Source organism: Danio rerio, chromosome 4 (assembly GCF_049306965.1).
Source record: "Danio rerio strain Tuebingen ecotype United States chromosome 4, GRCz12tu, whole genome shotgun sequence".
Lineage (NCBI taxonomy): Eukaryota > Metazoa > Chordata > Actinopteri > Cypriniformes > Danionidae > Danio > Danio rerio.
The window spans coordinates 46366991-46387314 of NC_133179.1; the positions used below are offsets into that span (position 1 = coordinate 46366991).

The 20324-nt window shown below is 37.4% G+C and overlaps 3 protein-coding genes and 1 non-coding gene across 10 annotated transcripts in view; 2 read left to right on the forward strand and 2 right to left on the reverse strand.

Annotated features, from left to right (window-relative positions):
* Positions 1 to 20324, forward strand: part of zgc:174653 — a 954986-nt gene that overhangs the window by 122161 nt on the left and 812501 nt on the right. The gene's annotated exons all lie outside the window — the stretch shown is intronic.
* Positions 1 to 20324, forward strand: part of LOC103908679 (uncharacterized) — a 129949-nt gene that overhangs the window by 85045 nt on the left and 24580 nt on the right. The gene's annotated exons all lie outside the window — the stretch shown is intronic.
* On the reverse strand, positions 1417 to 1488 carry trnar-acg (transfer RNA arginine (anticodon ACG)). Its single transcript has one exon. It is a non-coding gene; the product is annotated as a tRNA-Arg (tRNA).
* On the reverse strand, positions 3319 to 19703 carry LOC108183436 (uncharacterized). 4 transcript variants are annotated; one of them, XM_073947767.1, is made up of 4 exons: positions 19665 to 19703; positions 19082 to 19228; positions 5816 to 5926; positions 3319 to 5650 (listed from the first exon to the last, which is right to left on the reverse strand). In XM_073947767.1, the coding sequence occupies exon 4, from the start codon at positions 5481 to 5483 to the stop codon at positions 4602 to 4604; it is 882 nt and encodes a 293-aa protein (XP_073803868.1). In that variant the 5' UTR covers positions 5484 to 5650; positions 5816 to 5926; positions 19082 to 19228; positions 19665 to 19703; the 3' UTR covers positions 3319 to 4601. The 4 variants fall into 4 exon arrangements, with proteins under 4 accessions (XP_073803868.1, XP_073803869.1, XP_068076002.1 ...); XM_073947768.1 differs by having other exon boundaries at positions 19495 to 19703; XM_068219901.2 differs by lacking the exon at positions 5816 to 5926.

Consider the following 20324-nt stretch of genomic DNA (forward strand, 5'->3'; position numbering starts at 1 on the left):
CGTCACGTCCGACGCACTGGTTTGGGTGTCTGTAGTCGCGGCTACAGGTAGAGGCTCTGCGCTCGTTCTGATAATTTTTTGTAAGTTGTTTGAATGGACCCACGTTAAGCTCTCTTTTGGCATTGTTCTAGTGCATCGTGTGGCGGTGGCTTTTCCCTTGGCTGTGGTGGCTGGATGACTGTTCAGTTGCAGGTATATGATGGCTTTTAACTGGCTGAGTAATGGGGTTTAGCCGCATTTAACCTGCGTGTTTCATGCCGTACAGCTATTAATTCTGGCACCTCGCTGTATTGTATCGACCAACGAGTGATTATAATCTGTCTGAGTGTGCGCCCTTTGGTAAGTGAAGCACGTATGATTTGGTGTGATCATTTAAAGGACCATGTTAATGGGCTTGCTTGTGCTTTTCCTCCTTAGGATCCTCCCATTCCCTTTTATGTCGGATCTTCCTCTGGTATCATTTGTTTATTAGCTCCCGTATTCATCGCTATTGCTGTGGTTACCGGAGATCGTCTTCAACTGCTGCTAATGCTAACGGCGGCGTATTAGCTACTGATTGGACACCACCAATGCAGCTGTTAACGGGGATATCATGTAAAGTAGGTGTTTTAACCTAATTTACCCACTTATTGATGTATTTTGTTGGTTATTTATTTTTATTTATTTCAGGAACTGAGGTTTCCCCCGGTGGATGACGGGTCTCTTTCCACTGGTGGTGGTGTTTCTCTACCGTGTGCTGTGGGACACTGAGTGCGTGATAGCGTGATTTGAGTGCACTGTGGTGTGTGCGTGTGCTGGGGTAAAGTCGGTCCACTCGTACCCAGTCAGTGGGAACCTCCAATCCTGGTTTTGTTTGTTTATTTATTGTTTCTTTTGTATTTAATAATGAAGTGGGAATTTTTTATGTGTTTTTAAGAATCGTAAAATTTGACAGTTTCATTCAAAATAAATATTTTTGTACCTTTGCATTAACTCATGTCTCTGTGCCTTTCTGGGAGAAACGAACCGGTGTCCTTTTCTAATAGTTATTTCCCTGGGTAACTCCCGGGGTGGCGTAGTCGGTTATTTTTATTTAAAGACATTTAAACCCTTCTCTATACCCTCGTCACACAACAATCTACTGAAAATCAGTAAATTTACATGGCAACACTATCGACTGACAAACCGGCATTCTCAGAAAAAAAGGCCTCTGTGTCAGCCACAACGCCCTTACAAAACAGCAGACATCTGTAAGGGCTCAACTGAAATTTGAACCTAAGATTTCTTACGGCATGAACGAGAATCATACTCCTAGACCAGCAAGCCACTATGATAGAAATGTTTTATGTGGCGACACTATCTGCTGACAAACTGGAATTCTTCGAAATTTTTTTTATGAAAGTAGTAATGCCCTGTAAAACAACAGAGAAACTGCAAGGGCTCATCCGGGATTTGAACCCGGGACCTCTCCCACCGTAAGCGAGAATCATACCCCTAGACCAACGAGCCAGTAAAATCTAAAGTTTTGGGTGAGAGAGAGCGTAAGTTTTTGCGAAAGGCAACTTGTACTGGAGTGTGTGGTGGCTCAGGAGTAATGTGGATGTTGAGAGACAGAAGGAAATGATCTGATGTGTGTAGTGGAGTTACTAGTGTTTGATCAGTGAAGCAATGTTGAGTGTAAATAAAGTGAGTAGCAGAAGTAGGTTCTCTTTTGAGGTCAAAAGAGGCAAGCAGAGTCTGGAAGTCAGTAGCTTGAGGTTTTTCAATGTGGATGTTGAAGTCACCTAGCACCAACAAGGGAGTGTCATAAACAGAAAAAGATGAGAGAAGAACATCCAGTTCATCTAAGAAGTGACCTAATGTACTTGGTTGGCGGTAGATGACAACCACATTTATGTAGAAGGAGTGGATAATGGTGGCTGCATGGAATTCAAAGGAGCTGATCTTTGCCAGTGACTATCTCTGAGTAAATTTCCATTCTTTGGAAATCAATAGTCCAGTTCCACCCCCTCTCCCTGTCTGACGAGGAGTGTGGGAGAAAGAGAAATTAGCAGAAAGAGTAGCATGTGTAGCAGTGTCCTCCGGTCTCAACCAGGTCTCAGTTAGAGCCATGAGATTATAGTCAGAATGTGTAGCTATGGAGGTAATAAAATCTGCCTTGTGAACAGCAGATTGACAATTTCAGAGGCCCACGGAGAGAGTTGTGAAATAGCAGATGCATGTATTGAACGAAGGTTGTGATAATTATGCCTGCAGCTTACCTCCCGTGCTTTGCGAGTGTTAGTAACAACAGGAATTAGTTAACACATAATAAAAGTGCAATGAAAACAATAATAAGTGCAAAGATTAAGTAAAATAAATAAATAAAGTACTCAGGTGCTTTGTCAGTGTCTTTGCTCGGTGGAGTCGCACAGGTAGAGTCAATGGTCTTTACACTCGTCGGTCTTTACACGCAGTGAGACTAGCTGCTTATATACACCCCTGAGCGCTCGCTGATAGAATTCAGCTTGACATGCCTCAAGAGTTCCCACAATACAACAACAGAAACTGAGGCGAGGGGTGCAAAACCGACCGTGATCCACACACAAGCTCTTACAGTAACCAAGGAAACAGTGAGTAATCTTTCTAGCACTACACACAAACAACTGAAAACAAGTCTAAATGTACTTACACGCTGCTGGTCTCGTTGCTAAAGTGCTTCTCCTTTTATGGTTGAACAAGCCATCCTACTTCCCTTACTTACTTACATTGTCTATCCATCCATCTATTTATTCATTTTGTTTAGTAAATGTGTTATTTTTGAGGTTGACCTCAAAAAATCTAATAACTTTACTGCCAGAATTGTAGGTGCAGGCTAGGACTGTCTCTGCCATTGGCAGATAACGTCGTTTTTTTGGCTTCATAGGACATGGACTTTCAGCATGCAGTGGGACGGTTTGCTGCTGAGTGTGACATGGCAGGGAAATAAACAGCACCTCTGAGTCAGAAACCATGGTGCTTGACTGGTAAAAAGGTGGCCATCTCCAGTTTGGAGAGTCTTTACCCCAAATGGAGTACAAGTATCTGCGTTTTTTTTTTTTTTTCATGAAAAATGGAATGTGAGATTAAAAGATGGATCAGTGCAGCAGTAGCAGTAATGCATTTGATGTGATTGTCTGTTGTGGTGAAGTAGCTGAGATGAAAGGCAATGTTCTAAATTTTCCACTCAATCTAGGTTCGTACTCACATCTATGGTCATGACTGAAAGGACAAGATCTCGGTAACAACCGGATACATTTTGCAAAATGTTATGACCTGCTTGTTTGAGTTGCACCATAAAAGTGAGATGAGACAACAAAATAGCCTGAATGCAAATGATTTATTATAAAATGTAACTCAGAACAATCAATCAAAGCAACCAACAAATGTCTAGGCATAATAATGAAGATAAAGAACTTAGGATATAATCACAACAACACTTTAACTACAAAATATAAGTAATGCAAAACAAAACCATAAAGTTAAAGAGTCAATGAGATGGCAGGTCTTGACATGAGCACTCCCGAGTAGCCACAGCGTCCAGGGGTAGCTAGCACAACAACTTTTATATACCCATTGATGAGTAATGCAGGCATCCAATCAGGATTTACCACATATTCCAATCTGGAGTCTTGGGATTATCACAGTGTATTAATATTGTAAAACTAAATACTTGTCGCTCTGCCAAAATCATCAAATATTCATCAAGTTTGTATTCTACTCAAAACAGTAAATGTAGTAAACTAGAAAGAATTTTGAATCTAAAAGTAAGGAAACTTTACTAATAAATAGATGATTTGTTTCTCATTCAGGGAGTCAGACAAAGAACATCATCGAAAACAACACTAGCTACATGAATACACTGAAGAGTAGAGTACAGATGTATCCGCACCTGTACAATCACTTGCAAAGAGATTTTAAGCAGCAGAGATGCTGTTTGCCAGATGTTTATGAAACTGTTCTTCTCTCAGTTGCGATCATTGTGTTTACAGAAAACGCAAGGAGCGCAACACATTTCTACAAAATTTTCACAGAGGCACAACAAACACACAGACGCAGGGGAAAAAGACAGTGACTGTTTACATGGACATCAGTAACTGACTGTTTAATGACAGTGGAATGTTTGATACTGCACATTGTATAAGAGAAAAAAAAACTGCATTTCTCGGTAACTGAGATGCACTTAGTATGTCAGAAAGCCATGTGCGTGTGTAGACTATCCTGTCAAAAAACGCGTTTACATGTTTACACTCAGAGAGCAGCATTTACAGCAGATCCTTCAGTCCATAATATTGTAGTGATATTAACGTACTGACTTTAAACAATTCCTCTTCTCCCACTTGTTTTGGAAACCCAACTAGTCGTCTCTCTGCCGTCTGAACACTGTTTGAGGTAAAACAGTCTTTAAAGCTATCATACATATTAATGAAGTTGCCCCGAATACACAATAGAGCGCACTGATTGGTTTGAACAAAGTCTTTCTTATGAATGAATGTAGTACACTCAGAGACGTCATGAAATACTCCCAGATACAGACAGACAGTCTACATGCTGGAATACACGCAAGGAAGTGTATGGGTAGAAAAGTCCAGTGTGACCACGGCTTAAGTGCATGTGAATGGTTTCTTTCCAGTGTGGATCCTCATGTGTTGATTAAGGTATGATGAGCGGCTGAAACTCTTCCCACACTGAGTGCATGTGAATGGTTTCTCTCCAGTGTGGATCCTCATGTGGTGATTAAGGTGTGATGATTGGCTGAAACTCTTCCCACACTGAGTGCATGTGAATGGTTTCTCTCCAGTGTGGATCCTCATGTGTTGATTAAGGTATGATGAGCGGCTGAAACTCTTCCAACACTGAGTGCATGTAAATGGTTTCTCTCCAGAGTGGATTCTCGTGTGGTGTTTAAGGTGTGATGATTGGCTGAAACTCTTCCCACACTGAGTGCATTTAAAAGGTTTCTCTCCAGTGTGGATCATCATGTGTAGAATAAAGTTTGATGATTTGCTGAAACTCTTCCCACACTGAAGGCATGTGAATGGTTTCTCTCTAGTGTGGATCCTCATGTGTTGATTAAGGGATGATGAGCAGCTGAAACTCTTCCCACACTGAGTGCATGTGAATAGTTTCTCTCCAGTGTGGATCCTCATGTGGTAATTAAAGTGTGATGAGCTGCTGAAACTCTTCCCACACTGAGTGCATGTGTATGGTTTCTCTCCAGTGTGGATCCTCATGTGTAGATTACGGGACCACGATAAGCTGAAACTCTTCCCACACTGGGTGCATGTGAATGGTTTCTCTCCAGTGTGGATCCTCATGTGTTGATTAAGGGATGATGAGCAGGTGAAACTCTTCCCACACTGAGTGCATGTGAATAGTTTCTTTCCAGTGTGGATCCTCATGTGTAGATTACGGGACCACGATAAGCTGAAACTCTTTCCACACTGGGTGCATGTGAATGGTTTCTCTCCAGTGTGGATCCTCATGTGAATCTTAAGAATGTATTTTCTTCCAAAACTCTTTCCACACTGAGTGCAGGTGAAACGATTCTTGTCTCTCCTTTTTAAAATACCATCAGTCTGTAAAAAAGTTTTTTCCTCAATTTTGACATGATGTTCCTCCTGTTTACTCCCCTCGTTTTCTTCAGTTAGGTCTGAAATAAAAAAAAATAAAACATTAGTTTTCATTAAGTCTTTTCATTAAGTCTTAAAGGGCACCTAGGTTACCCCTTTTTTCAGATTTAATATAAGTCTTTTGCGTCTCTAGAATGTGTATATAAAGTTTCAGATCAAAATACCCATCAGATTTTTCATTATACCTTTTACAAGATGCTGTTTTATACTGATTTCCAGCAGGGGGTGGTTTTGTCGTACTGCGCCTTTAAGCCGAGTTCTGCCCGCCCACTGTTTCTACATGCCTCCTCCCTCAGCTGCGTCAGACAACAGACAGACTTAAAGGAAGAAGGTCTCACGTTGCGTTTGTGAGATACTACAGTAAGAACTAACCTTTACTAATCAGTATTGTGAAGTTGCCTTGATGAGTCACACACAATATCGTTACAAAGTTAACGCGCGCGCGCACACACACACACACACACACAGATACACACGCAGGCAGGCAGGCAGACAGAGCGCACTTAGCTTAGTTAAGGCTAACTTCAAGTACTGTGTGGATATCTGTTATGCTAATGTACAAAGTAAACCTGATTTAACTTCCACAAACCGGGATTGAAGCGTCTTCTTTTATAATTGTTCTGACACGCGGCTGTGCTGATGAAGTAAAGCTGAAGTAAAACGCTGTAATTAATTACACACATACTCTGTTTTAAAACACTTTAAACATGTTAAACTTACTCTTAATCACATTTGATGACGATTGCTGATCCTAGCGAACAGAACAGACCTTTTATTCCCGGTTGCTTTGCGTATGTCTGCCTGGTCTTGTTGACATAAACACGTGACTACCGGAACATGTTAATGCGCGCAGCTGTCAATCAATTCGGTGGGCGGGGGGATCGCACACCTACGTAATGGTGCGATCGATTTGAAAACAGCTCAAATTGGCCGACCCTTTTTTTGTAGTTAAATTGAAAAAAAAAAGGACTGGGTGTGTTCATATCACCCCAGTATGACGGTCTATACACTATACCAACACACAGATCTGTCCAAACAGCTTGAAAAGTAGATTTTTTACCATAGGTGCCCTTTAAGTCATCCTTATTTATCTAGTGCTTTTACAATGTAAATTGTGTCAAAGCCACTTAACATAGAAGTTAAAGTAAATTTAAACTGTGTCAGTCCAGTTTTCAGAGATTCTTACATAATTGATCATAAAAGTCATTTTGGTCATATTGATCAGACACAGATTTGAAAGCTGTAAATGGCCTCTTTTTATTCCTATATATTCACAATTACAACAAAATGTTTTTCTAAAATGTGTAAAGCAGACAGGGAATAATTGTATATTCTGTGCCTGACTGGTACACGGCAAAAACTGAAATCTAAGAAAGTAAAAAAATCTTATTTCAAGAAAATGTGTCTTGTTTTTTTGCTATTAAAGATGAATTGTCTTATAAAATACACTGTGGAGTAGACTATAAGTCTTAATTTAAGAAAACCGATCTTCTTCTGGCTAGGCAAGTAAATGTTAACTAATTTTAAGCAAGATTTTACTAGAAACAAGTAAGAGCTATAAAGCCCAAATTTGTGCACATTCAATAAGATAGTTGTGCTATTTTTAAGACTAATACACCACTAAAATTTCTAATTTTAAGAATATTAAGAAAATATTATTTTAGATTAGATTTAATTTTTCATACAATTTTGTGTGGGTGAGACTGTCTGTTTTTGAAAATTGAATAAAGAAAAATTGCTGTGAACAAACACTTGGCTTAAAAGGATTTTAATTCTTATTTCGTACTGAAAAAAAATGCAAAAGTTGTATCAACAACAAACTCATTCAACATTTGTTTTCACAGAATTTATGTAAATGCACAATCACTTATAACAGATTTCTTCCTGTCAAAATGGACAGCACTTTACAAGTATTAAAAAGTTAACCTATAAGGAATATTCTGCGTTCATTACAGGTTACCCATAATTAACAGCATTTGTTGCATAATGGTGATTATCTCAAAACATTAACTTTCACTTCTTCCGGAACAATAATATTATACGCCACACCAAACAGTGAAACACAAAATTAGAATGCGCGCGTTGAAATAAAAGAAAATAATTATGATCATTGATCCTGCCACCTTAAAGCTATCTTAATAAATTAAGTTAAATAACTATTTTATTAAATAATTATAAAATGGTTTTATTATTACAATAATATAAATATATATATTATTTTCTGTCTAGCAGTTTATAGGCTACCTGCTCTTTCTGGGAAACTTCTACACAGCAAAGTCATTGGTGTTAAATTTCAAGTGTTGTGGTAATTCAGAGTAAAGTGTTAAAATTCTAGAGTTAGATAAAGGTAAAATAACCCTCTCGGCGTTAGAAGCTGATTTGCCTCCTTGTCACACAGAGTAACATGTATCTACCTTAGAAAAAACCCTGTTTTTGAGTAACTAATCAGTGTCTCATCATATACCCTCATTCACCTGGCCCTTAAATTAGTCAATTAGTTTAGTCCACTAGACAGAGCGAATGACCACAAATAAGTGAATTCAGACACCTGCTGTTAACAAGCACAATCACTGAAGGAATAAGAAATAGAAGGAAGAAATAAAACTAGACACAGCCTCACACCAAACCAACTGAATTAAAACAGAGGATTAAACAACTCCATTAAATAATAGCATAAGCAGCTTCACTGATTACAGTTTGACTTCATTTCTGTAAGAATATTTTTTTTATTAAAAATATTTCATTTGACCTCACCATCATGGAGATCAGAGGCTGCTTATTTGAGCTCTTGAAGCTTTACTCTTATATTCTAATGTTTCCCTGACTGTTATAGCTGTGTTACTAAAACGCATCAGTTATAACAAGAAAGGTCAAGAGAAACAATACAGTTTCTGCTTAATTGTGATTGATATAATTTCAGGTGTTTACTAAGTTAATTCATAAAAAATGCAAATATATTTGTATTAAAGCTGTAAGGGACAATACTACTGGAAGTCTGCTGCTGTTCATAGAAAATTCAACAATTAGGATGCAATTAATAATTAGAGTGTCATGCACTAAACATTCAAGCTCCAGCTTACTCATTATGACACACAGGCATCAAGAATCAACATATGAACCTCAACAGTGGTTGCTAAAAAAAAAAAGCTGCATAGTTCATGCCGCAATGCATGCTGGGTGCCAGCATAGTACAAAGCTCCCAGCATGCATTGCAGCATGAATAAATTATGCAGCTTTATGTTCTTACAATCTCTTTCTTTTCCTTTATTTTGTGTTGTTTTTGGGAGGTGATATTTCAGTAGAGTGTTTTTTTTACTTGATTTTTATTTTTTTGTTTGTCACCATTATTGAGATTCAAAGACTAATTATTGATGTCTGGGTGTTTTTGAGTTCTGCCATAGTTCAAACATTCTCATTGTAAATATTGGTTTCATTTCATTTATTTAAATTACTTATTTCTCACACATAACTAACATAGTACTGAATTAGAAAACAAGCAGGAAAGGAAGGCTATGTTATCATAAATAATCTCTTCAGACTGACACTTTAATTTTCTTTCAGCTTTCCAAGCTATATATATATATATAAATAGTGTAATTAACACTAACTATAGCAGTCAAAATAAAAGACATTTATAGCAAGAAGTTGAAGAGCCTGACTAAAGCAGACTCTGTCCTCCATCATGGTGACTTCAAATGAACAACAGAAATTTTATTAAGAGCTTTTGTTCACATGACAGAAATCAAGTCAAAGGTCAGTAATAGGTGAAGCTCCATGATAAGTTGTTTAATTTGATGAGTTTTTTTAAAGATGTTGTAAAATAACATTTTTTATTGTGTAGTTTGTTTTATTTTTATTGATTATTATTTTATTTAGAGTTTTTTTTTTCTCAGTTGATTTCATCTTTGGTTTTAGTTTGTGTTTTTCTGTCCTTCAGTGATTCTGCTTGTTAACAGTTGTTCATCAACAATTCTCAATCCTCCTTTAATTAGACACTTAATTGTCTCATTAACTTCATCACTGTCTGAGTGTTCAGCCCTCTGTAGTGAGGACACTAGTGAGGATTTTGCTGTGGAATTTAAGGCTTAAGTGTGTTCGAATGAAAAATACAGACTATGGGATGTATTTTTAACAGAAATATTCTGGAAACTGAATTTACGAATGTAAAATGTTGAAAACAGCAGATTACTGGCAACCAGTGCTGCCAGTATTTTGACATACATTTAACAGATATTTTACACAATAAGAGTTTGCTAATTAACACTCTGGGTGTTAAAAATTTTAACACCTTCAAAAGTGTTATTTTAACACTTATAGTGGTTCCCATATAAACACTGAGGAAGTGTTAATTTTAACTCTAAGGTTGTTAAATCTACCAAATCTAAAATTTGCAGTGTGAGATCGATAAAAAATACAGACTGTTGAATGTGCTTTTAACAGAAATATTCTGTAAACTGAATTTATGAATGTTAAAAACAGCAGATTACTGGCAACCACAGCTGCTGGTATTTTTCCGTAAATTCTAAAAATGAAAAAAAAAAAAAATGAAAAACAGCTAAACAGTTTTTGTGTCACCATTGTGGAGGATGATAGCGTCTCTGTTCAAGTTCAAGATGAACTGAGAGTATTTGATGTTATGCTGCATCTTCTTTTGTTTAAAGGTTACTGTGTAGTTACTAATGCAGTCAAAATCTGTTTGCTACTAGCAATCACACATGAAAACATTATTGCATCTAAAGACTTCACATTTTTTTTGCACTAAGCTATGATATTGTAAACTGAATATTATATCAGTTCATGAAATATGGTTATTTTTTGTAAATTTATACAGTTCTATAGAACTTCCATGTTTTTCACAGAAAGATTCTGGCAACCACAGCTGCTGGTATTTTTTCTGAAATTTAACAGATATTTTACACTATAAGAGTTTGCTAATTAACACTCTCTTGGTGTTGACAATGTTAACACTTTCAAAAGTGTTATTTTTAACACTTATAGTGGTTCCCATATAAACTCTGAGGGAGTGTTAATTTTAACTCCAAGGTAGTTAAATCTACTATCTAAAATTTGCTGTGTATTGGTCCCATTTTTATGGTTATCTTCTACATACGCAGAAATCATTTGTTTTAGGGTTCTTTTCAGTCGTTTTGTGAGATTGGTCAGGGGGTGGTAGGCTATTTGATTTTTGTCATTTTCTGTTTGATTTTCTATTTTTAAACTTCAGAGAAAACTGCTGATGTGAACTGTGTGCCTAGGTCAGATAGAATGGAATCTGGTACTCCCCAACAAGTAAGTATTTCTTCTCTGAAGAATTTGGCTTCTGTCTGGGCAGTGGCCTCTCGCATGGGAAATAATTCCAGTGTTTCCTCTAGGATTGCACAGTAGAATCTCTGTCTGCTAGGTTCTGAAATATCTTGATTATATCTGGGTCTTTGTGTTGCTCTTCCCAGATTTCTGCAATGGAGATGGGTCAAAGTACGGTCACTTGAAAGGTGCAGAAGGGCATCCAGCTGGTTTGATGACAGACTCACTGTGCTTTTGATGAAGGGTTTACAAACCCAGTCGTACTGGTTCCAATTATGCTGCTCAGAAAAATACCTATTGAAATGTGCAGACAGAGATTGCAGATGGAGAGTGATTTCCGTTTTAGTAGTATCCCAGTTAAACACATTTTCTGTGATAAATTCATCCAAGGTCAGGAACATGTTTAGATTTAGTAGGTTTGAACACGGCCTTGAAGGGACAAATTCAGCGAATTAAGCCTATCAAATATGTCAGACAGGTATGTAAGATCTGTGAGCTACTTAGCGTCAGTAAAATAACTCCTAAAGGAAGATCCACAATCAATCCTCAGTTCGTAATGCAATGAAAAAATACGCTGCAGGACTTTGCCTGTGGAGAGCCATCTAACCTCCTTGTGCAAAAGCAACGACTCATATTCGGACCCCATTTCTATGCACAACAAGGCAAACAGTCTTGATTTAGTGGGACAAGTCTTTATGAAATTCACAATCTGTATTGCTGTTTGAAGCACTGCGTTCAAGTCCGCAGGAAGTGTTTTTGCTGCGAGGACCTCTCTGCGAATCATACAGTGGGTGAAACAAACATGCGGAGCTACTTTATGAACCAAAGCAGCGAGTCCTTTATTTTTTCCTAACATGGATCCCACTCCATCAGTGCCCACACCGACACAATTGTCCCAACAAAGACCAAGTTCATTCAGTTGACCGCTGAGTTTTTCTAAAATATCTTTTCCTGTAAACGTCTTTTCATTGATGAGCAAAATAGTAGATCCACAAGCAATTTTCTCTCATGACTGTAGCGGACGAATACAAGTAGTTGAGATGAGTTTGATATGTCTGTCGACTCAACTAATTGTAATAAAAAAGAAATCCCATTCTTTATTCTTTTAATCAGCTGACGTTTGACGTCGCATGCCATAACAGTTATACGCCGGCTTATGGTGTTGTCTGGTAGTGGAATTTGTTCAATGTAACTTGCATACTTCTCTCTAAACAGTTCTACAGATGGCCTTTGCAGCTGGAGATATGAGGCTCTCTGGAAATGTATGTGGCTATTTGGCCTTGGCAACTAAGGGTGCTTTCACACCTGTGAATCGATTCAGTTGTTCCGAAACAGAGATTACAATTGTTACATTGTTGCTCTTTGCTCTTGGAGCGGTTCGCTTTCACACTGCAAAGTTTCTAAACGGACCAAAAGAGTTAAAACAAGTCACGTGCGAGTAATCTCTCCTCACATTGGTCAGAGTGTCAGGGTTTGTTTTGCAGCGTCCCGCTCAGCTGTCAGGAGAGGTGGTGGTTTGGTGGTGATTGACAGGGTGCGCGCGCGCGACATGTCTGAGGAGAGACGCGGTGGGGAGGGGTGAGAAGGGTGCGCAACGATGCCTATTTGAGGGAGGGAGACGCAAGATTACCGGGAGATCATCACTCGTTTGCGGGCATCCGGAGACTCGCGAAACTCCCCGCCCTACTCATAATTCTCTCTTCATATAGCCGTAAGCCTATTACGTATGCATAAAACACTGTGATAACCGCGCTCGGATCGGATCGCTTTCTCACTGCAATCGAACCGCTCCAGGGTTCGTTTCAATCGAGCCGAGACCACCTCATTCAAGCGATCTCGGAGCGATTACTTTGGCGCGGAACAGAGCGCGATTGCCCTGTTCACATATGCCAATCGAACCGCGCTAACTGGGCAAACGAGACACGTTCCGAAACAAAAGTGTAGGTGTGAAAGCACCCTAAATGTGCCACCTCATTTGAAGCAGTAAGCGATTTTACTTGCAGCGTGGTTTGACTAGTCATCGTTTGTTTTTGTCCTCTTAATGCTGATTCTTTACATCGAAAAAAGTCGACTGGCTTATCTTTTAACATCGGATGTTTCTTCTGTAAGTGACGCACCAGTTTCACAGGTTTTAAACTGTCATTTGCAAGGACCTCTGAACACACAACACATTGTGGACATGGTTCGTTATTAATCGTATTGTATGTACTGTTCATCATACTTCCGTTGCTTTGATGCACACAGGCCTTTGGTTTTTGTAATGAGCGTTAAACCTCTCTGTTTGGAGATCCCCGTTGACGCGGAGGGTTGGTCATCCGTTTGCTTTAATGCTTCAGAAGGGCACTCGTCATCTTTTTTGTCAGATGGTTTACCGGTATTAACTTCACCGTCGTTAATTTTAAAAAGCCACAGGTCCATTTTTTGTATATGTTTTACGTGATCGCATTAACTACAAAAGGTGCCTCGTGCCTGATAGTTAGCTGCGGGACTAATCAGATTGACTCTTGTGAACATAAAAAAAACGTCATAATTTACTCGAGTGCACACCTCAGTTTCTCGATCCCCCCTTAACAGGCGCTGGCGCCCCACATTTTGAAAACCCCTGGCCTATAGTATGGCTAAACAAATGATAAATATTAATAAATTCCTCCTGTCCTTGCGCCTTGTGTTGTGTCAACACTGCACCTAATCCGGAATCACTGGCATCGGTGTAAACCACAAAGGGGAGTCGGAGAACAGGATGTCCAAGGATGGGAGGCGAGGTGAGACAAGTCTTTAATTTCTTCAGTGCTTGTTGATATTGAGGTGTCCATTGAAAAATTCACCCTTTTTTCTTCAATGAGTTCATGGGCTCTGCAATTTGAGAAAGGTTTGGCACAAACATATGGTACCACCCTGCCAATCCAAGGAGTTAAAGTCTTTGATGTTTTTTTGGAACCGGGTAGGATGTTATCGCTTCTACTTTAATGGAATCAGCAGGAATGGCCTGGGTGTTCACCACATGTCAAAGAAATGATAATTTATGTTGGCAGAATTTACTTTTCTTCAAGTTAATGATCAGACCAGCTTTGTGTAACCAGGTGAAGATCTTTGAAGTGTTGGGTGACTGAGGGTGAGTATATGATGTCGTCATCAATATACACAAAACACATTTTTCCCAGCAACTCTGCTAGGACAGACTCCATTAATTGCTGGAATGTTGCTGGGGCATTTTAAAGTTTTTAAATCCAAAAGTCTTGGATTCACTTCCAGGCTCCATAGTTACCTGCCAGTACCAACTGTTGAGATCAATGGTGGAGAAGATGACAGCACCAGAGAGGGATTCCAGTATCTCTGTGATGTTAGGTAAGGGGTAGGCATCTCTTTCTGTGATAGCGTTCACTTTACGATAGTCCACACACAACCTCATACTGCTATCTTTTTTGGGGACAAGGACAATGCGTGAGGCCCACGCTATTTGTATAGGTTCTGTGAGGGCATTCATTAGCATTTCTTTGACTTGCTCTTTCACAATCTCTTGCTTCTCTGGTTTTAAACGGTATGGACGTTGTCTGATCAGCACAGGCTAGTCAATATACAAGCAGTGCTGTAGAACAGTTGTTCTTCCAAGCTGGGAGGTACATACTTGTGGATTCTGCAGAAGTAGATGATGTAACTGGCAATTTTCTTCTGGATGCAGGTGAGATTGATCAACTGATGCTTTTATTATTGTCTTGTCATCCCTATTATCTGGTAACTGAAATAGACTTTGTGGTGGGGGATTTGAGGTGAACTATGAACGAGCTTGGCTTGAGTTTTTTCTGTGCACTTTTTTTTTTCTGGTGCAGGTATGTTTTTTTCTGGAATGCTGGCCTGCCCAGGCTGAAAAGCATACACTTGGTTTCGGGTTGATGTGCAGGTTTAATTTTCACCAGCCACATTGATCTGTAGCCCACTGGTAAATATATAATCCAATCCTAGGATCACTAAATAAGTGAGAGCTGTGGAAGTGAGGATAGCAAATGGAATAGGAAAAAACATATTGTAAAGAATGACATTTGTTTTTGCCCATCCTAAAGGTATGGCGGTCTCACCATTAGCAAAGTAGAGGAGACCATGGGGCCATTGATGAAGAACATCAAGGGAAGCAAGTGCTGACCTCAAATGTTGGTGAAGTAGGGTATAGCTGGCTCCAGTGTCGATTATGGCTTTTCCAGACCAAGCTCCAAGGGTGCTTGATACAATTAGCTGTTGTGGTATGAACTCATGGGTAGGAGGATGACTTGGTTTTGCTGTAATTGTGGAGTTGGAGTTGTAACAGAGATGCTGTTGTGAGAAGGTGCAGGCCTTTGATGCTGTGTGGGTATATTTTATCTCCTTCAGCAGTGGTTCTCAATATACCAATATAAAATATACCAGGATTTTGAAGCGATGATTTGACTGACATTAAAAGTGACCAATCACAGTCAACCTTGTCTAGTTTTGCATTGAACGTAAGGGCGGGACAAAGGCCTTTCTATGTTCCAGTGACAGAAAACAACAACTTAAAAACAAATGCATTATTGAAATAATGCTTTTTGGGTGTTTTTACTATAGAGATGTCTATGTTATTCACAAGAGTAATTAAGCCGCGGACATCCTGCCATTTTGCATTCTCTCCAACGGATTTTACTCGCCTCTAACCTATCACTCTTCTGAAGCCTAGTTTAATACAATCTGAGAGCATACTCACACTATGAACAGCTGCTTTGAACTAGGCCAAAGCACGCTTGTCCTCCATTCAGGCCAGGGCACGCTTACAATATTGATGATGCACTGTTCAGTAGAGAAGTGCTCTCGGTCAGCACAGTGGAGACTTCTCTAGTTATGTTGTTTTAGTCGTTTGGGATGCAGTGACACACAATCAAATATTTTGCCGAACAGATCCGCCAATTTTGACGCTCATAAACAGTCATAAAGTCCTCGTGCTGCAGGAATAAGTAGGTTTGCTGAATGCACAGCTGTGGTGCAGTGAGGAGTTTGCGTCTTTAATAAACTACAACAGTTTGCATTCATTGAACGGTAAGAATGATTAATAAATGCATATGAAATAGTCCCTTAAAAGAAACGTCTTGCTTTCAGTTTCTGGCTTAGGCGCGTTTTGCACTCACACACAAGCGTACCGCGCCAAAGCCCAAGTGAATTGTGCCTGAGCCCGATTCAGCGCACTCACACTTCTCAAACGATCAGGCAAACAGGCCTGGGCACGGTTTGGATAGCATAGTGTGAGTAGGCTCTAAGAGTGTCGGCGCGAGCTGCAGGTAATGCGCAATTATTCATTTCTGCAAATGTCGCGGGTGCTTTATTTTAACACGAGAGTGCAGTCATGTAGTTAATCGCCAAAACTGGATATCCGAGCCCTTAAATAGGCTTTTTCAAATGAACTGCAAGTCCTCTCATGATCTCATCATCGCGTGTGTGTGCTCAGACTATATACAATTGTGATCTCTCAGAAGTAGAAATTATTTATCTTTGCTCCTCGACTAAACTTACTCAAAAACTTTCAAGTATTTAGAATTAGATTGATGCATGACCGGTGACAATGCTAACGCACTTACTTGGCTGTACTGTGATGTGAAACTTAGCCTACCATAACTTTTCACAAAGGTGGAACTTTTTATTTCTTTACGGCAAAAGAATTATGCTAGAAATGTTTCTGGATGAGGTATTTATGTGATTTATACATACTAGGGGTATTCTGATCTGTCTTAAAGCATCAACAATTTGTACAGGCATTACAGGTCAAAGCAATCTGTTACATTTACCAAAATAAACAATATTAAAGCACTGCTTTGAGAAATGTAGTGTTGTCAGAAACCAAGTAATTTGTTTTTCTTATTTTATTACCGACAGTGTTCTTGTCTTTTTTGTAAAATTATTTCAGTTTAGGATCAAGCGTAAAATAAAATATTGTATAGACAACAAGCAATTAAGAAAAACAGTGTAAAATATGTAAACAAAAACCCAAGTTTAAATATTTTCATCATATACTTTAAACATTTAAAAGCCTGAAAGTATTGTTTAAAAATGAACAAAAAGTGTCTCTATGGCCTTAAAAGTATGTGGTAGTTTTGCCAGTGCTATTGAAAATGATTCATTGTCATGTACAGAAAAAAATAGACCATACTTTGTTAATGCAAATACCTACATGTAGCCTTGTGATTTAAACAATTAAACAATTTAAATAATTGTATAATTAAAAAAGGGCCATAATGAAAAAAATGTTTTGTTTTTTTTCAAAAGTAATTAACTAGTACTCAGAGTAGTTTTTTAGAGTAATTTGTAAAATATTAGTATCATTTACTAAAACTTGTATTATTTTAGCAGTGTATTATAACTTGAGTACAAATATTCTGTTCTCTTTTCATCTGTGAGATAACATTAACAAATAAACAAAAAAATGCACAAGCACATTTAGTAAAGGTGTATTATTTTATAAATAAATGATTAATTAATTGTTATATTATTATTAATGAATGGTTTTTATTTGTATAAATCAATAGACAGTTCATATGCAGTATTTTTATGAATTGCTGAAAAAACATTGCAGGTGTTCAACACATTGCATGTCAGTCTTAGCTTATTATATTAACGCTGTTTTTAGGATCTAAAAATGTATTCTTTAAAAAGCAAAAAGATTCCAATGGCGACACCTGCTGGTACGTGAAGAATATGGTCAATACTGATGAACTTTACACTCAAATGTTTGCACATCATCAGCATGCTGTAATCCATTTCCTAAGCAGCAAAAGTATTTTTTAGACTAGTTTGTTGGCCAGTTGTAGTCAGTTCAATGCTAAACGTTATTGTTTCACTTTAATTAGTTTTGTCTCACATCGTCCCACACCATCATATAGTTTAGAAAACTGTACAATGTTTTATAATAATTTATTATTTTGGTGTCCATTTCATTCAGCATATTTAAAATTAGGGCCTCCACGTTTTTTGACATACTTTAAATCAGGGTTTCTACAGGTGTCACCAAGTTAAATGTAAGACTTTTTAAGACCATTATGAATGAAATTTTAGACTAAGGAATTTTTCAACTGGCCCAGATGAAAAAGATTTTTATATGTCCAAACAAAAAATATTTTAATATAAAATATTTAATAATACAATAATAAATAATAACATTAATAATAATAATAACATTAAAATATTTTAGATATTTCTTAGCAAAAGATCTTAAATATTGTGTAAAAACAAGAGAGCTCTACTTGGATCCACACACTTTTTTCCCCAAAATAAACTTTCTTTAAAATAAAAAAAAAACAAATAACAAATGTTTTAAAAGTTTTAAAAACTATATTAAACTAAATCTATGCACAACAATCTGTCCAGGTCGATATCCTCAGCAGTCCTTATCATTATGATAAACAGAGTTAAAATGTCTTGTTGGTGATTGTATGAGTTTTGGCCAGATTGGGTAACAAAACATGAACACAGGAAAATGAAGACTTGTTTAAAAAGATTTAAGACATACAGCACAATATTTCAGTAAATTTAAGTTTTTTTTAAGGCCTAAATTTTTGATTTTGGAATTTAAGACATTTTAATACCCAGCGGAAACCCTGTTTAAACACAATAGCCCAGGTAATTAGTTATTATAATAATGTAGGTCAAACTAAGATAATATCTGTGAGAACTAGTAACAACTACAAAAACAAGTTTAAACCCATAAAGAAGTTGATAAAAAAGGGAATTGTGATCAACGTGACATATGCAAATGGAAAGTACTAAGCCAACACCATCACTGTAATAGCAGATATCTTCTATGAGAATACTGTAGGTCAAATATTGTCAGCTCAATTAAACCTTTTTAATTTTTTGTTTTTATTTATTTTATATAGCGCCAGTGCTCAAGGACACTTAACAAACAAAGAGAACAAGAAAAGCAATAACCTTAAGAAGGTAGTGAAAATAGGAGACGAATAATACATAACAAGTATGACATAAATAAGAACAAGTGATGAAACTCATTCTGTCTTTAAATGAGTGCTTATGTGCATTTAGGAGAACTAGGCAGCACACTCAGGGCTGCAAGATGGATTAATTTAGTATTCTTCTTATTAAAATATATCTGAATGAGGATCAAATGACTGAGTTGGTCTTGGAGAATTAAAACCAACCTGTTTGTTCCTGCAGATCTTCCTGTTTGACTGTGAATGTTTCTTCAATCTTCACATCTTCACTCTCCTCTTTAATAAACGGCATCTTTATAACAGTGTGGAGATCAGTCACTTCAGCAGTTTTTCTCTGCGTTTGGACACTTTATCCTGTTTAAAAAAATAAAAACATTAAAAACGTCCTGATTAAAATAAATAAAACAATGAACAGAATCAAAATAACTTCTCTTCATTACTTGCTTTAACAGTTTCATATGAGAGTCATTAACAAAAATAAATCAGGTAAGTCTGAGCAAGACACAATGAGTTGATTAAAACTAGTACTCCATTTCTTATATATAGTGATTTGTCCTTAGAATGGAATGACATTATGCTTTTTAATAAATTAAACCTTAATTAAAACACTTATTACTCACATTTCAGTTGCTTTATTCAAACAATAGCCCTAATTACTGTGAGTAAATAGTACTTCGTTGTAAAAAGGGTCAAAATAATGCCAACAGCAGGTTCATAATATAGCATCGGATGAAAACCCTGAAACTTTATTCAATCGCTTTATATTTATGTAAAGGTTTTAAAAACAAACCTTTCTCCAGCTGAATCAAGCGCAAGAGCGGCGCAGCCTAATGACGTCACACGCCACGCCAAAATAAAAGTCTTTTGTTTTTAGTTTTTTGCCACTTACTGTTGCAGTCATGACTTGTTCAAACATTTCTCTCCCTAGTTTTCTACTTGCTCTCTCTCTCTCTCTCTCTCTCTCTCTCTCTTACACACACACGCACACACAATCACACAGATGTTCAGTATTTGAAGTTGATCAAAACATTTAATCTAAACATTTTAAAACAACTTAAAGAGGTCATTATCACTAAGTGCCTTTGAGACATCAAAATAAAACAAATAAATGAAGTTTAAGACTTTTTAATTTAACCACATAGTTGTTGTATTATTTAGACATTAGACTGTAAAAAATGAATGTTGGTCAAGCTCCTGCACTTTTTACAATTAATCTACTAACAGAAAAACAGCAAACAAACCTCAAATTGTGTCAACACTGTCAAGGACAAATTCAAAGTATATCTTCATTTCAGTGTGATTAATAAATGTGTATTTTCAGAAAGGTCATGTGTCCCTTTACAAACCCAACTTTATAGATTATTTTTTAAAAAAACTATTCGTAATAATGAAATATTGGACAAAACATTAATTTTCAGATAAAATATGCAATCGTTGCACATAATTTTTA